A 17,099-nucleotide genomic window follows, 5' to 3' on the forward strand; every position below is an offset into this window, starting at 1 on the left:
AACACTTATGTTTTTTTGACACTTTTTATAAAAATGTATTACTCCGGAGCAAATTTTAAGGTAATATTTTAAAGTGTGAAGATAGTAGAAATTATTTAACATAAAAAAATTAAATGTATTGCAAAGCAAATTTTTTAATTTGCTATCAACTATTAGGTAAAATTTTCCTACGGTCCAATCATGCTCGGAGCATGATTGGACCTATCACTTACATTTGATTTAAAATTAAACACTTATGTTTTTTTGACACTTTTTATAAAAATGTATTACTCCGGAGCAAATTTTAAGGTAATATTTTAAAGTGTGAAGATAGTAGAAATTATTTAACATAAAAAAATTAAATGTATTGCAAAGCAAATTTTTTAATTTGCTATCAACTATTAGGTAAAATTTTCCTACGGTCCAATCATGCTCGGAGCATGATTGGACCTATCACTTACATTTGATTTAAAATTAAACACTTATGTTTTTTTGACACTTTTTATAAAAATGTATTACTCCGGAGCAAATTTTAAGGTAATATTTTAAAGTGTGAAGATAGTAGAAATTATTTAACATAAAAAAATTAAATGTATTGCAAAGCAAATTTTTTAATTTGCTATCAACTATTAGGTAAAATTTTCCTACGGTCCAATCATGCTCGGAGCATGATTGGACCTATCACTTACATTTGATTTAAAATTAAACACTTATGTTTTTTTGACACTTTTTATAAAAATGTATTACTCCGGAGCAAATTTTAAGGTAATATTTTAAAGTGTGAAGATAGTAGAAATTATTTAACATAAAAAAATTAAATGTATTGCAAAGCAAATTTTTTAATTTGCTATCAACTATTAGGTAAAATTTTCCTACGGTCCAATCATGCTCGGAGCATGATTGGACCTATCACTTACATTTGATTTAAAATTAAACACTTATGTTTTTTTGACACTTTTTATAAAAATGTATTACTCCGGAGCAAATTTTAAGGTAATATTTTAAAGTGTGAAGATAGTAGAAATTATTTAACATAAAAAAATTAAATGTATTGCAAAGCAAATTTTTTAATTTGCTATCAACTATTAGGTAAAATTTTCCTACGGTCCAATCATGCTCGGAGCATGATTGGACCTATCACTTACATTTGATTTAAAATTAAACACTTATGTTTTTTTGACACTTTTTATAAAAATGTATTACTCCGGAGCAAATTTTAAGGTAATATTTTAAAGTGTGAAGATAGTAGAAATTATTTAACATAAAAAAATTAAATGTATTGCAAAGCAAATTTTTTAATTTGCTATCAACTATTAGGTAAAATTTTCCTACGGTCCAATCANAAAAAAAAAAAAAAAAAAAAAAAAAAAAAAAAAAAAAAAAAAAAAAAAAAAAAACAGGCTGATTTAACGGCAAAGTGTATTTAATTATCCATAGTTTAGTTTACAATAAGATCTATTTCCATCAAATTTAATACTTTTGTACTACAATTTCTAAAAAAAGATACAATTCAGTAACAAAGTGTAAATTATTTTAAAATTTGAAACTAGAAGAAAAAATTTAACACACTGAAGAGTTTTTTAATGAACTATGAGGCTTGGTTCACACAATTGAAGATGAAGCGGAAAGAATGGTTTATATCTATATTTTTTACAAAAATTATGATTGGATTATTATCAGTTACACTTTGAGAATTATTACATTTTGGCTACTCAATAACATGGAAATGCGATCCCCCTCCCTGAGAGTTATTACATAGTGAAGATGGGCCGGATTGTGGACATACAATTCCTGTCCTTACGCAATTTTTTTTTTTTTTTTTTAAAATGAGAATCAGTTTTATGGACACAAACCATACCTCCCTTGACCCTATAAGTTTTTTCTTAAAAGTCGATAAAAAGAAGATCATTTCATTCATGAAATATGTAGTTATTATAATTTATGCATTGTCATTATATTTATGCATTATGGTGAAAACATGACTGCTGAGTGCTTACAAGAGATGTTTTAGTATACTTGAGTAAATTAGCTTTAAAGTTTTCGTCACCTTTTTGCATGCATATATATATATAAAATTTTTATTAAACTAATTTTTATTAACTAATGAATAAAAAAAATATTTCATTTAAATATGAAATCCAATATTGTGATTTATCTGAAGGTCAAGAGAAATTAAGAGTAGTAAATTAGAAGAAAAAATTCATTGCAGGTATCTCAAGAAATTCAATAACTTAATAAATGTAAAATACATGCTTGAGTATAAAAAATGACTATAAAAATTTCAATCATTAAAAGTCAACAGAATACTGATGAACTTTAATAATATAAAAACAAAACAGTATATATATATTACATAATTTATTTCATATAATAAAATATAAAATTCAATAATTTAACTAAGTTGTAGGATTTAGAGTTAATGTCCCCAACATTCCTTGTAGAGATTTCATTTGGGAATCATCACAAGATTGGTCCTGAAAAGTAAGCAATAAAATTATTTTAAAGCAAATGAATTAAAATTAATCATTGAAGCAAATAAAACTACAAAAGGTAAAAGAAAGGAACAGCACACAAAAGAAAAAGAAGATGTATGCTATTAATAATTTTTTTTAAAAATACAATTGGTGCAAATTATAGAGTTATCGAGTAACATAAAGACAAGCTGACATATTATACAATAGTGAAGGTTCAATTTTTATAGGCTATGCTGTAATTTAAAAATGTTAGGTTTGGCGTTCGCACAATGCATTGACTTGATCAGGTTACACTGAAAAGGACATTTAGAGAAATAGAGGGCTTTTATTCGTTTTGAGAAACATTAATAAAAAGAATTGAAAGACGCAAATGGAAAAGACACAGTGCAGAACGGTTCTTAAAGAAAGTGAACATCTTAATTTTCAGGAAGAATTGTAGAGCAAATTGAAAATATGTATCAAGTACTACTTTTGTGAGTGCTACTATGAAGTGCTATTATGAAGTGCTATTATTAAGTACTACTATGAAGTAACACATATTTAAATGTGCAGATAAGAATATAATTATTCATTTACAAAGGAAAAATAAAAGTCAAAATACTTCATTTACTTTTTAAATGAAAATTAAAGTTTGATATGATTAGAGATTTATAAAACAGAAAGAACTGACAAAAGCGTAAGGCTATTGCCATTTAAAACTATATCTTAAAATATTTTAAACTAACTTTATAGGAGTCATACTCAATCTCCATAAAATAGTTCTAAGGTATCAAATCGCAGTAACATAGTAAACTAATTAAGGCCATACAAAGATAGCTTTACAAACCATCAAAAAGTTTTGTTAAATAAAAAATTCTAAAAAAGATTAAGAACAATTTAAAAATATTTTTCTATAAAACTCAAAAATTTAACCCATAGCAAATCAAAAATCAATCTATATTTTTTCTCATTATAAAATTGCTAGAAAACACCCATTCCTTTTTCGTTAGCAAGCATTTCTTTGAGTTTTTAACATACATTCCAATTGTCCCTAAAAATTAAGCTCAATTCACACCAGAATGTAGAGAAATTGATGGTACAATAACAGGCTCTTGAGTTTCCACACAATAATAGCAAAATTTTTTTTCGCATCACAATGATTAGTAATGCTCACATTCTGACAGAACAGAATGGAAATAATGATAAACTTAAAAATGCAAGAACCTTATTTGGTATACAGGGTATTACTTTGGTATATTAGAAAACAAATGTTGTGTTCAGTAAGTTTTGGAAACCAATCTATTATTACAATTTTAGAGATTATTATTTATTGCCAGAATATTATTAATTCCCAGATTGGAATAGAATAACACTAATTTTACAGGATGGCAGCACTATTTACCCCTCAATTGGAAATTTTGCTAATTATAAACAAAAAAGTTACGTATAACAAAAGTGCATAAAAATTAAAACTGATGTTAACTTTGATTTGATTTAGCTATTTATATTGTTAACCCGTTTTCAGCCAAAAGTGAGTAAACACACCTTTTCAATAAATAGTTTTCTATAAACAGTGGAGTATATTAACTAATTTATTTCTTTGCTATTGCCAAGGGTTCCAAAAATAACTATAAAACATTAGTAATTCGAATGAAGTAAACACTTTCTGTTGAGAAATCTTCAAAATATGCTAGTTGCTTAATTTTAAACAGTTATTGAGAGATTCAACTTTTTGAAATTACATAAATAATTCCACTTTAAATCAATCATATTTAATGATAGGTTAAAACTGCAAGTTCTGTTAATAAAATAAAACAAATATCTCAAAAAAATTAGTGATCAACTAAATGGTTTGTCCATTGACTTGGTGGTGCATATACACACCATTTCATTTCTGAAATAAAGTACTATTGAAATATATAATATCAAAACACCACATATAAAAATTTCTATGCTTGACCTAAAATGGGTAAATAAGTCTACCATTTTTCATTCCACATTTAAAGTAACTAATTAAAGGCAAAAAGTTTGAACCCTAGTCTTAAATCTAATAATATAAATTTATCTGAATTTTTATTTAAACAAAAATAATTTTTAACAATTGTCATAATAAATTACAATACAATAAATTTTTTTTCTTTCTAATTCCTTCAATAAAACAAGAAAGATTGTATCTAAGAAAAACAAATACCTCATATTTTGTACTAATCTTTACAGCTGCCCATGATGCATATTTTAAATTTTCTTTTTTCTTCAAGGCAGGACACTTTGGAGATGCTGCTACATTACTTGCTGACTAAAAAAGTTGAAAACTAATATTACTCTATGAAATGCTAGCACTAAAATAATATTACACTGTGTTTTCATTAATCTGCTTTCACTCTCTCTGTCAGATGACAATGCAAGCTAAATACTTTTTCTAGCTGCTACAAGCAGAATTTATAGCTATGTTATTCCCAATGAGAGTTTTCCATCAATCATAAAATCAGACTACAAATTACAAACTCCCGGACAGACCAACTCAAATGTTAAGATACTAATTTTTGCACATGAAATAATTTTTGCGCACCTTTTTGTAATGAAAAAAAGAAGGTATTTTTCTGTTGTCTGGGTGCTAGAAGCAAGCAATGATAATATACATAAAAAAGAATAACTAATTTTTGCTTGGTAAACTCTTTACATGCAAACCTCTATTTTGATTATAGATAGACTTGGCGTTTAAAAAAAAATCGATTTAGGTTATTGGTCTTGTTTATATTTTTTTGATAAGACATAATCAAGCACATTAAATAGTTTAGTTTTCTTCTTTTTCAAGTTAATCGTATCACTTTGTATTATAGGCCCCACAGTAACCCCTTCCCTCTCGCCCCCGTGAAAATTTGAGGTTTCACCTTCTGTCTCTCGCTCGAGTGAAATTTCCGAGTTGGAGTGTTCAGTAGTAACGCGCCAATAAGAATCAAACTAATTCATTTCTTTTGCCTGGAAAACATTTTATTTCTCATTTTACACACCAGATGGCAGTACCAGGATATTTTTAAGGTAATTGTAGATAGTTAGTTTATTTTAAACTAGTTGTCAGCACTAATCAAATACGGGTATTTGTCAAAATAGGCACTTTTATGACTGTTTTCTTGTAAATTAACCGATTGTTAAGGGTTTAAACTGAGTTCTACATAACAAACAATCATAGAGGTTTAAAAAAAAAAAAAAGTTTGGCCAAAATTATATTAGACTTTTACCTTACACAACGAGGCAACTAATAAGAAAAAAATTAAAACGTAAAAGCATATGCCATTAATATTAAAAGAAGCCTGCCTTAAATAATACAAGTGCAAACTGAACAAAAATCCAAACAAAATTAAAATAAATACATAGTATGTTAAATCTACTTACCAAAAACAAACCATACAATGACCTCATATTTTGAGAATTCAATTTGATCGATTGTGCAAAGTAAGCTCTAGCTATTTCCATATTTTCAAAACCACCAATAGTAAACTGGATCTAAAATGGTAAAAGAAAATAATTTGTAACAATAATTTAATATTTATTTTAGTACAAATAAATTGATAACACTAGCATGATTGAATGACAGAATTTAATATTTAATAAGCCAAAAACACAGCGAAACAATTTGCCTAATATGTATGCATTTTGAATCGTAAAGTAAAGGATACATTTTTTGCTTCAAAACTATCATGAACACTAAAAATAACAGGAGGGTGTAACATTATGTGTTGAGGGTTAACATACTGTTCACAATTTTAAATAATTTTTTTTAGTTTATATTCTTTTTAATTAACTCTTATGAATTTCACCATTTTGTTATCTCAGTTAATTCCATCTTCAGTACTGATAAATTGATTTTTAATACAGCATTTTCCAAAAGTTCTTTCTTAACTTTAACAGAATTACAGTTTCTTATCCAATGGTATTTGATGATCAATTATTTTGTTGGTGATATTTGTGCACAATGTCTTGTTACTTAAAATTTACATTTCCTTATTATTATATACAAAATTATTTTATTGCTTTTTAAACATGCACCATATATCACATAGAAATCATTTAATATACACAATACAATGTACATAATGGTTCAGTTTTATAATCAGTTCTTTAAAAAAAATTATTGTTTAACACTCAATTACATTTTTATCGTTAATTGTTATTGTAATAAATTTCCGCCAGTGATTAGATCCACATCTAGGTATTAAGTAAAAAAATAGAGTATATCAAAAGTTCTGATTTTTTTAAAAACATTTTTAGAACCATAATGTAATCCCAATCTACAGCCAATAGCAAAAACATGGTTAACAAAATTAATTTTTGCAAACAGGCATACTCTTCAATGACTCTCCATAATAATTTAAAGGTAATAATGTTAATTGAAACATCTTCATTTGTTCTCAACAGAAAAACTTGAATGCAATGACAAGTTTTGTTCAAAAGTCAACACTATTAAATTAAAGAATACAAAATCAGAAAGCTGTCAAGATCCTGGTAAATTTTTTCTTAAATGACGATAGTGGATCAACTAATTTATTTACGCTAAACAACATACATTTAACCCAAGATGAAATTTATACAAATTATGGCTACTGTATTATCATTTCTGCATTCAAAAACTTATAACTCGGTCTGGTTGTCCCTGCATAAAATTTAAACTGCTTCAGCTATTAAATGCCTCATCTGGATTTAAAAATAAAAAATAAATAAATAAAAATTAAAAAAAAAACTTGGTAAAAAACACTTGAGTAAAGAAACAGTTGATAAATTTTACTTTCTTTTGATACATTTAGCACTATTTTTGATTAATTTTATCTCAGAAATTTCATTTTCCAAGAAAATTGTTAAGTGCATTGCAAAAAAACAGATAAGTTCAGTTTTTTCACTTAATACATTTTTGACTGCTAATATCATAGCTGTTGCAATAAGCACAAGAACTAAGCATAAATGCAACATCAGTCTTCTCTAGGGCAGTAAAAACAACATAAATATATTGCCCTCTATTTTACATTTTTTGGCTCTCACAGGGTTGCAACAGTAAAAAATGAACAAAAATAGTTGTTTTTAGTAGCCTCAAGCATGAAAATAGTTGCCTAAACAGGAGCAAAAATTTATCAAAAATAGTAGCCAAATAATTAAAATTGTAGCTTAATTGTCAAATACTATGATAAGGACTGGTTGATGTCAGAAATTTTAAATCGTGATACATCGTAAGTTAGACATCGCGATTTAGGATATGTTCAGAAATTACCTATGGGAAATCAATCAAAAATAAATAAAAAGGAATAAATCGATTACAAAAGAAAATATTAATTCTAAACGTATTCTACTACAATATCAATATCATTCCTTAATTTTTTCAATTAAAATAATAAAGAAGTCAAAGTAAAAGCAAACCCAAGATTTATTTCATTTTTCTTAAATTAAAAATGATTTAAGATATATTGGTTTAAAAATAATAATACAGTAACAAAATATTTTACATACGTGCATTAAAATTAAAAGAAAAAAAAACGAGAGTAGAAAACAAACCAAAAAAATGTTCACTTTAGAAAAAAAAAATATTTTTTTAAAATTATTTGTTGGAAAAAAAACCATGCTTTTGAAACATCATTAGACCCTCTTTTATTTAATTATTTAAAATAATATTAAGTAGTATTAACACAACTTTTTAACTATGGTCAAATTCTGTACTGAATAAATGTAAAAATATTTTTACTTATTTATTATTATTTTCGTTTTTGAAAATAAAATTGACTAAAGATTTATTTCTTTAAAAATGACAGTGACTATCTAACAAATTATAGAACAAACAAGTATTGAAAGAATTTTAATAAAATTAAAAAAAAAAAAATTAAGTACTAATGTAAAATTATTAAAAGCGTCCAAACATTACTGAACTCTTTATTTAATTTTTTTTTAAAAATTTGATTTTTAACTAATAGCCAAATTTTTTAAAACTTTGTTTTCAGTTTCTCAAAAATAAAAGCAAATTAAATAAAGGTAAGCTTTATTTTAATTTTTTTATAAATAAAAACAACTGAACATTTATTGGTTTAAAAATAATCAACAGTAGGTTTACGAAAAATAAGTATAAGTATAAAAATAACTTCGCTAAGAGTAAAAAAGTCTCTCAATAGTCGCCTATTCCTGAAAATAGTTGCTTTTTTTAAGCCTTTTCAGGCAAAAAAAGTCACCATAGTCGCCTAAGGTTGAAAATAGTAGCAAATAGTCGCATTTTAGTAACCTGTGGCAACCCTGCTCTCACTAGCATTTTGTGAACCCAAAACTCTCTTATAGCACCAAAAACCCCAATTGTCTACCTCTTACACAACTTAAGCTCTATCATGTATATAATATAAATTCATTTAATATACATACACAGAAAAGTAAAATTGTTGCAGCTATTCAATTGATGAAAGATTTAATGGTTGCAGTCAATAAATTCTGCCATCTAATTTCTTTTTTTTACAGTCTGTTTTCAACCTCCACCTCTAAAAACTTATTTTAGAGAATAAAATGTCTTTAAAAGTATAAAAGAAAATTATTTTGTAAGGGTAGATCTTCCAAAGAAACATTAACTCAAGTTAGCTGATTCTCCTTAATGTCCCATTATCAAAGTCTGCTTCTTTTTAATGCCATACTTAAAGAATAGGTATATAAAAAATATAAAAAGGTAAATTTAATTGTAAAATAATTGAATTGCTATTTAAAAGTCTACTAGCATAAAAAATAAATTAATTGTGTAACTAAAGTGAACAGTATTACACATTCAAAATTAGAATACTTACTTCTGCATATCGTTGATGATATAAATGATTGTGAGGATTATACAGAATTAATTCTTCTAAACAGAAAGCTGCTTTGCTGTAATCCTGCTCAGATAAATACAAATCAGCTAACTCCATCCATGCTTCATGATCACTCATGAATCTAAAGTAAAGAAATCCATTCTTATCACTAAAATCCAACTTAAAAATGAATTGCATTTCACCTAAATACAAAACTTACATAGTAATGTAATGTAATATGTAATATAGATACATTTATATATAGAATTGAGTTCAAAAGCAAAAGAATAGTTTGGTTTTCTAAAATTCATCGAACTTCACTGATTCACAAGTCAACTTTATTGATTAATCATCAATTTAATTTTATGTATTCTTCACTACTGGAAAAGCATTTTGTCTTTAATATCGTAAGAATGCGTGTGTTGAGCAGAGTCACATTTATTTTTCTCTCCACAGTCTGCTATGATTTTGTGTATGGCTAAACAATACTTTTCCTCTCTTTTAATTAAATTGCTTGCAACCATATTTATATTGATTTATAGCAAAAATTGTTATAGAAACAGCACTGTTAAAAAACCACTTTTTTAATAGTAAGGAAACATATCCAAAAGATGATTCAATTCTCCAATGGCTTTAAATAAACAAAGTTTTATTTCTATTTTAAATAACAAGGCAGTAAGATTTCAGCATGAGTACTTGAACATAGTGATTTTCAAACGGCGTTCCGTGTAACTCTAGATGACTCAAATTCAATAATAATCACTCAAAATTAATGGATTAGGATAATTTTATTCAAGCATCGTGTTCAGTGGTAAGTAGTGATGTAAACTGAAGAAAGGAAGTGTAGGAAAAAAAATAAATAATAAACTGTTTGCTCTCAGCGCCATCTGGTGTTATAAATCCTGATTGTAAAATTATTATTAACACTAGGGTTCTGTCAAAGGCTCGGAAGATGTGTCAAAAGATAGGAATGTTCTAAGCAGTTGTTTTTGAAACATGTAATTTAGTTTATATTCAATTAATAATCTATTATTTATTAAATATTTTCATTATTTTTTTTAGAAATTATTTAATAGAAAGGCTTGTGAAGTAAGAAAATTCAAAACGATGCTTTTTCTTATAACAATATCATAAATGAATTATAAAAAGGATATATGCATTTAAAAAAAATCTCAATAGCATTTCACATGGGATAAAACCAAATAATAACCAAATTAAAACAATCAAGAAGTATGTTTCTCTGATAACCATTAGCAATGTTTATTTTCTTCCTTTTTCATTTTAATTGAAACCATATTTCATTTACGCATGAACTAAAATCAAATTAAGAACTAGATCAGATACTGCTTGAAACTTGAGAATACAATTATCTAACATATAACCCAATTTTAAGACTAATATTGATAAAATGATATGATTAAGAAATTTTACTATTCATTCGTTCACGAATTTCTTTTAAAAATAATTAATAAAATTTAAATCATTACATGTTTTTAAAACAAGCAATTGCCTACAAATTTTATTCATTAAGTCCTGGTGTCCGTCGCCAAAGGAAGGTCAACCATTTAGGATTCCAGAGTAGAAAAAAATTGGAAACCGCTGCTTTAACACACCGATTTAATGCTATCTAATATTTCAAGGTGCAATTCAATATTTTTCTTTAATAAAACATCAAAATAATTTTTTTTGGACAACATACAGAAGAAAAATTTATGAAATACAGCTGACTGATAAAATTCTTACTTTTTTAGGTAGTCAGACAATTCTTTAATTGCTTCAGGAATTTTATTTTGGGCTTTCAGAACAGCAACTTTTCGCTTATAAATAACAGAATTAGCTTCATCATGTTGCAATATTGAGTCATACAGTTTGATTGCATCATCATATCTAAAGAAATATGAGACATTTTAAGAAGTTCAATACTGTTTCTACAGTTAACAAAAAAAGTATTTGATAATATTTAAATAATAATCATATCAATTTTCCATTATGAAACTTGCAAAAATTTTGCAAAGAATATTTCGAAATATGCCTACATATTTACTTTGTTATTATTCTCAACTGATTTAATTTTTATAAGTTTCTCTTTTTTCAGGGGGCATAGTGATAAATTTTCTAAGTGATTTTAAATTCTAAAATTATTTATAAAATAAATACCTTTTAAAAAAAAGCACCTTTAACTGTTTATTTTTTCATAATTTTCAGTTTAAATTATAGAAAAAGCTTTCAAATGATTAGGTTTGATAATAAAAAAATGATTAGGTTTATTGATCAAAAATTTTTTTAAATTCATTTAGTTACTTGATGAAAAAAATTTATGCTCAGAGATTGTCTTTTAGAATACCTTTAATTATTTTTTATTAACAATGAATTTTTCCCTTGTTTTGATAATGTGTGAGAGCTACTTTTTGAAATATATACATACAATAATATAGCAGGGGTCTGTCCAGAGATTTTGTGAAAGGAACGTTTTTGTAAAATTGTGAAAAAATTACTCGTAATTTGTGAATATAAAATAAACCTTAAGTCACATTCTTTCAACCAGGGTCCCCTTTTGTGAATTTGTGCAAATAGGGTCCGTTATTGCAAAAAAACTTTTTCAAGGAGTTTTTAAATTGTTAAGACATACAAGATTATGCTCAACACTATAAAATTATAAATAAAAAAATTAAATTTTAGAAAATAAACAGCAATTGCAGCTACTAAATTAGCAATACAACATATAAATATTTGGTATTTAACCTATACTGCTGAACGCAGAATATTCATTTCGGACGAATAAAGGAAGAAGCGTTACACCATAGAGAAAATTTAGTTTGTTTACATCTGTCTCCCCTCTTCCTGGGAAGGGTTTATTCGATTAACAAAACAATAATGAAGATAAACAAATTTGTGAAGGGTCCGATTAAAAGATAAATTATTTTGTGAAGAGTCCGCTAACGGACCCAAATTACTTCTAAACAGACCCCTGTATGGGAGGATAACTTAAAAATTGTTGAGGATCAAATTCAATTACAACAAAACATTTGATACATTTTTGTGGTGTTAAATGTATGCCCCCCCAAAACTCAAGGTGCTCTTTTCTGCGAGGAAGCGCCCTATCCTTCTTTTGTCCTAGGAAGAACTCAGCACTTATTAACATATATTACATGAAAATAACAAATTGATACCTTTCAAGAGCCTCAAATTCCATAGCTTGCAACTTTCGAACCCTAAGGCTACCAGGAAATTGCTGATCCAAGCTTTGTAAGCAATCCTTTAATAACAAAATTAGAAAACATGAAAATCAAAAATAAGTTTGCTTTGTAACACAAGATCATATAACAAACATATATTCATTTAAAAAATTTATATTTGAAAACCATTCAACTTTTATCTTTAAAATATATATATTTATTTCAAAAGTCAATAATTAGAAAAAATATAATGACCTCAGCTATTTAATAGTTTGGGAGCAATTGTATTTAGATAATTTATCATTACAGGTATTACAGGGTGCGTAGCCAAATAATTTAACAAAAAATAAGCACCTTTTAAGCACCTTAGGAAAATATCATTAATTAGGCAGGGTTGGAAAGTTTTTGACAATTGTCAAAAATTATGAATCAAGCAAAACGAATGGCACTTTCATACGCTACGGACTGACAGTACGCTGAAATAGTTAGAGACTGAATCAATTGTGAAAACGTTGAATAGAACAATGTGAACTGTGTCTTTTTGCATAATTCGAAGTGAAAAATCAACATAGTAAAGGCAAAATTTAATTTTGAAAAAGGGAAAATTTAGCACTTTTTAAAAATACCCAATGAAAAAAGCACCTTTAAGGACTTTTAAAAAACAAAAATATGCACCTTTAAGAACTGTTTAAAAATGCTATGCACAATGTATTATTGTAAAAAATTAAGACATAATACTTGAGAATTTAACCTATTTGTGTCTACCGCCTTCACTTTTTCCATTCTTATAAACAACTTAACTGAAGAATTTATTTAAATTTTTTTAATGTATTGTGTAAGATAAACTGTACATCAAAAATAAACTTATACATATATATCTATTAACTTATGTGTCCTAATGTTATTTTACTCATACTTAAACTTCAAGCAAGTTATCAAAAGCGTACATAAACGTCAAACAAGTGAACAACAGTTATTATTCCTTTACTTTAAATGAGATTCTAACCTGTGCCATCTACCGAGGTAAACTCCCCTCAAAAACAATATTTTAAACTTTTAATTGGAATAAGAATATGTTAAAGAAACACTAACTTGAGCTATGTCTAACCGATGACAATCCAAAGCAGCTAGGCACACCTGTTCGAAAATTAACCATTCTGAAAAATAAATAAATTATTCATAGTTTAAAATCATATTTTAGCTTAAAAAATATGAATAACGAAACAAGTTTTTTTAATACTATATTAAATATCACATTAATTTTGATGTTTTTGTTATGCTACACAGTTGATTGATAATATATTTTTGAAACTAATTTTAGTAAAAATAGCACTGAGAACTTTTTTTCTAATTTATTTTCTATACAAAGAAATACCAGTAAAAACTATAAGTAAAGTTTATACCAAGCATTTCCAGAAAAATCATACAAATTTAGAAGCATATTTTAGAAATAGTAATTTAAAAACAAAACTAAAAAAAATAAATTAAAAGAACAATTAAGAGTGTAAATAATATTAATACAATGCAGGTATCTATACACAAGTGTATGAATGTATATAATTTAAATAAAGTGTTTCAAATTGTAAATGAAATAGACAAATTTTCACGATATTAAATTTTTCGTTTTCCTATGATTATGATGCATTATGAGTATTATTATGGGTAACTCCTACAATGACTCCAACTCTCTATATAATAATAATATATCTATAAATATAAGTTGCAACTCCTAATAGTTTTGCAGCAATAAGTTGCAACTTTCTATAATTGCAACTTGCTCTATCTACATATGTTCAATTGAAATAGATTTTGATAACTTAACTTGTTTGTTATAGCTTTCTAAAATTATTATACATTTTTAAAATAAAAATAGTTTTAAAAAAATAACAGAAAAAAATTTACAGAGTAGCTGAATATTTCCATTAAAAAAGAAAGAAATATCATTACTTTCGTCTCCAACTTTATGGGTGTAATTGATTAGTACATCTTGCCATAATTCAATAACTTCCTCTGAACATCTTATGTTATCATCTCGCCATTGCCTTAATTTGTCCCTCGCTTCTACAAATAAGAAAATAAAATTAGTTTTGACACTGACTTTATGGGTAAAAAACTGAGCAATCGATATTCACAGAAGAATATTAAATCACAGAGTATTATGTAATATCATATACACATGAGTATTAATTTATTCATATTATATTATTTTTAATGTAGAGTTTTTCTAACAGTTTTTTCCGCTTAAGAAATATTTCAGAATATTTAACAGTGTTTAAATATTTGTAAGGTGACCTTAAATTTCTGTTATAACAAATGTATTTAGAAAAAAGTTTATTTTTAGTTTTATATATACCTACTAAAATCAATTCTGGATTGACAGCAAGCAGTCTTCTTTTAGTAATTTTTTCTTAATTAACTATGAAATTAAAAATAACTTATAATTTAGGCTATAAAATAGAGGATAGGTAACTGAAACCTAGGGTAGGAATTTAAAAAAATTATCACTAATCCAAATGACCAACAACTAAAAAATAGTACTATACTATGCAAATTTTATTGGTCTTATATAATTATTATTGGTCTATCATAATTTTAAAAAAAAATAATTAAGTGAAAAAAAAAGACAATACAGAGAGTGTATAATGTCAAAATTGTGATGAAACATGCTATTTTGTGATAAAAAATACAGACAGGCTAAAACATTAAACAGAAAATCAAAAAATTGATACAACATACACTTTTTACATAAATTGTTGGTTCAGGGAACCATATATAATTATTCTTTGGTGATCTGCAACAAATTTAAGTGGCCTTGCACCAACAATCCACAATTTATTTTGAGCGATGATTAAAATAGAAGGATTATTACAATGATATTCAAGTGAGAGAAGAGAATAAAAAATATGAGCTAAATAAAGAGACCACATAAAATCAAAATTTTGTTGGCACACAAAAATAATATTTCTAACTGTGGATATCTAATTATATTTATGATTTAAATTTATTGGTTATCAGGTTACTTACCATATGTTACAAATGACTATTCGTAAAAGATTTAAGTACTAACCATTTAAGAATTCAGTGATCATTCTAGATAGAACAAGTAATAATTTAAATGTTTAACAACTTTTAGGATAAAAAAGCTTAACAGTATGAAAACAGCCATTAATATTTTACGAATGTAAACAGCCAATATTATTTTTAAAATGAATATGTAATTATAAAAATTATTGCTAACCTGCCTCAGAAATATTCTTAGAGAACAAATAAAATTTTTCCATGTTATGCTGCAGCATTACAAGGGCAAATTAGCAAGTGCTTGTCATTTACATACTTCACTTAGAAAATTAACAATCAATAAAGAGAGATTAAAATTTCTCAGTCATACAGATAATTTATTTATCTTTGAGATGCTTCTAAAAACAATTTCAATTATTTACCAGTAACACACATAGACTTAGGTGCATCTCCAGTAAGATTCATCAATGTGTCTTATCTTAGACTTAATTAATATTTAAAAAAAAAACTATGTAACATAATCCATGTAAAAACACAACCAAAAGTCACTTGGATTAAAGTCACTGGATTAAAAAATACAACGGTACACAAATAAAGAGTTTCAAAAGCAATTCCTTAAATTCAAAATTTATGCATCATAATTTTGTCTAATTAGATATCGAAATTTTTAAAACTTAGGATGGCAGCGGCTACATATCAAAAGCAGATTGTGCACTCCTATCATAATCTATTCTGGATAGTGCGTCCTCTGCACCGCAGAGGTGTTATTAATATCACTGATTATTACTTATTGAATCTAAATAAAAAGAAAAATTTAAAATTGTTTTATTTAAGCTTTACACAGAAAAGGAAAAAAAAATCATATTCTTAAATCTTTAAGATTTCGCTTTTTTAAAAGGAAATATTTATTAAATAATCCCAATTTTTTCTCATATGTCAAATTTAGTTCTTCTAATTTAGTGATAAAATATTTTTTCTCAGTTAGAGTAATAGAATTGTGTACGGAAACTAAAAAGGGTGGAACGCATCAATGTTTATATAACCAATATCATTTGACTATAGATCGATTATTGATTTTATAATATATTAACTTTCAATCAATTAATTTTTAACCAATATAACAGATAAAATAGAGATCTATGAAACTTTCAAACAACATGAAAGATTTTCAAAATCACCCTAATTACAACCTTAAGGCCATTCTTGATGATTTTAAGAAATCAAATTAAAGCAAACATATGATCACTTTAAAAACAGAATAGTTTGATGTTTAACTTAATACACAAAATCATTTCTACAATCTAATTAATAACACTTGACTAAAACGCACTAAGAAATAACAGAAAATATAACAAAACTATTGATGCGTTTCTAGGATAAATTTTAGATTGTAGAATGGAAAGCCAAGCATCCAAAAAATCAAAAGTATACAAATATTACACTTTAAATTATTCCGAAAGCAAATTAAATTACTTAATACCTTGCCAATCCATTGCTAATAGCTAATTTATTTTGAGAAACCGTAAAAAAAAACAACGAAAACGGAAATACTAATTTTAAGGTTGTGCTGTTCACATCCTTCTGCCTCCCATAAAATTACTTAAAAAGGCTCACCAGCTAGCTTGATAAATAAAAACTTGAGACATATGTATTTTCTTTAAGCAGAAAGAAGC

The 17,099-nt window shown here is 26.1% G+C and overlaps 1 protein-coding gene across 1 annotated transcript; it reads right to left on the reverse strand.

The window, feature by feature from the left end:
* Positions 1-2,258: 2,258 nt before the first annotated feature.
* On the reverse strand, positions 2,259-17,068 carry LOC107445658 (ER membrane protein complex subunit 2). The gene is made up of 9 exons (XM_016060105.3): positions 16,907-17,068; positions 14,356-14,469; positions 13,501-13,565; positions 12,403-12,488; positions 10,976-11,119; positions 9,233-9,374; positions 5,826-5,936; positions 4,624-4,728; positions 2,259-2,453 (listed from the first exon to the last, which is right to left on the reverse strand). Exons 1-9 carry the CDS (start codon positions 16,917-16,919, stop codon positions 2,376-2,378), a joined length of 858 nt encoding a protein of 285 aa, XP_015915591.1. The 5' UTR covers positions 16,920-17,068; the 3' UTR covers positions 2,259-2,375.
* Between the last annotated feature and the right edge of the window lie 31 nt (positions 17,069-17,099).

The sequence above is a fragment of the Parasteatoda tepidariorum genome, chromosome 6 (genome assembly GCF_043381705.1).
Source record: "Parasteatoda tepidariorum isolate YZ-2023 chromosome 6, CAS_Ptep_4.0, whole genome shotgun sequence".
In the NCBI taxonomy this organism is placed as follows: Eukaryota; Metazoa; Arthropoda; class Arachnida; order Araneae; family Theridiidae; genus Parasteatoda; species Parasteatoda tepidariorum.

What these genes read in the sequence shown, in the direction of transcription:
- LOC107445658 (XM_016060105.3), bottom strand. An exon ending in GAATTTGAGGCTCTTGAAAG is followed by an intron (nt 11,120 to 12,402) that starts GTATCAATTTGT and finishes ATATTTCTTTAG; the next exon opens with ATATGATGATGCAATCAAAC. An exon ending in TTGTCTGACTACCTAAAAAA is followed by an intron (nt 9,375 to 10,975) that starts GTAAGAATTTTA and finishes TCTTTACTTTAG; the next exon opens with ATTCATGAGTGATCATGAAG.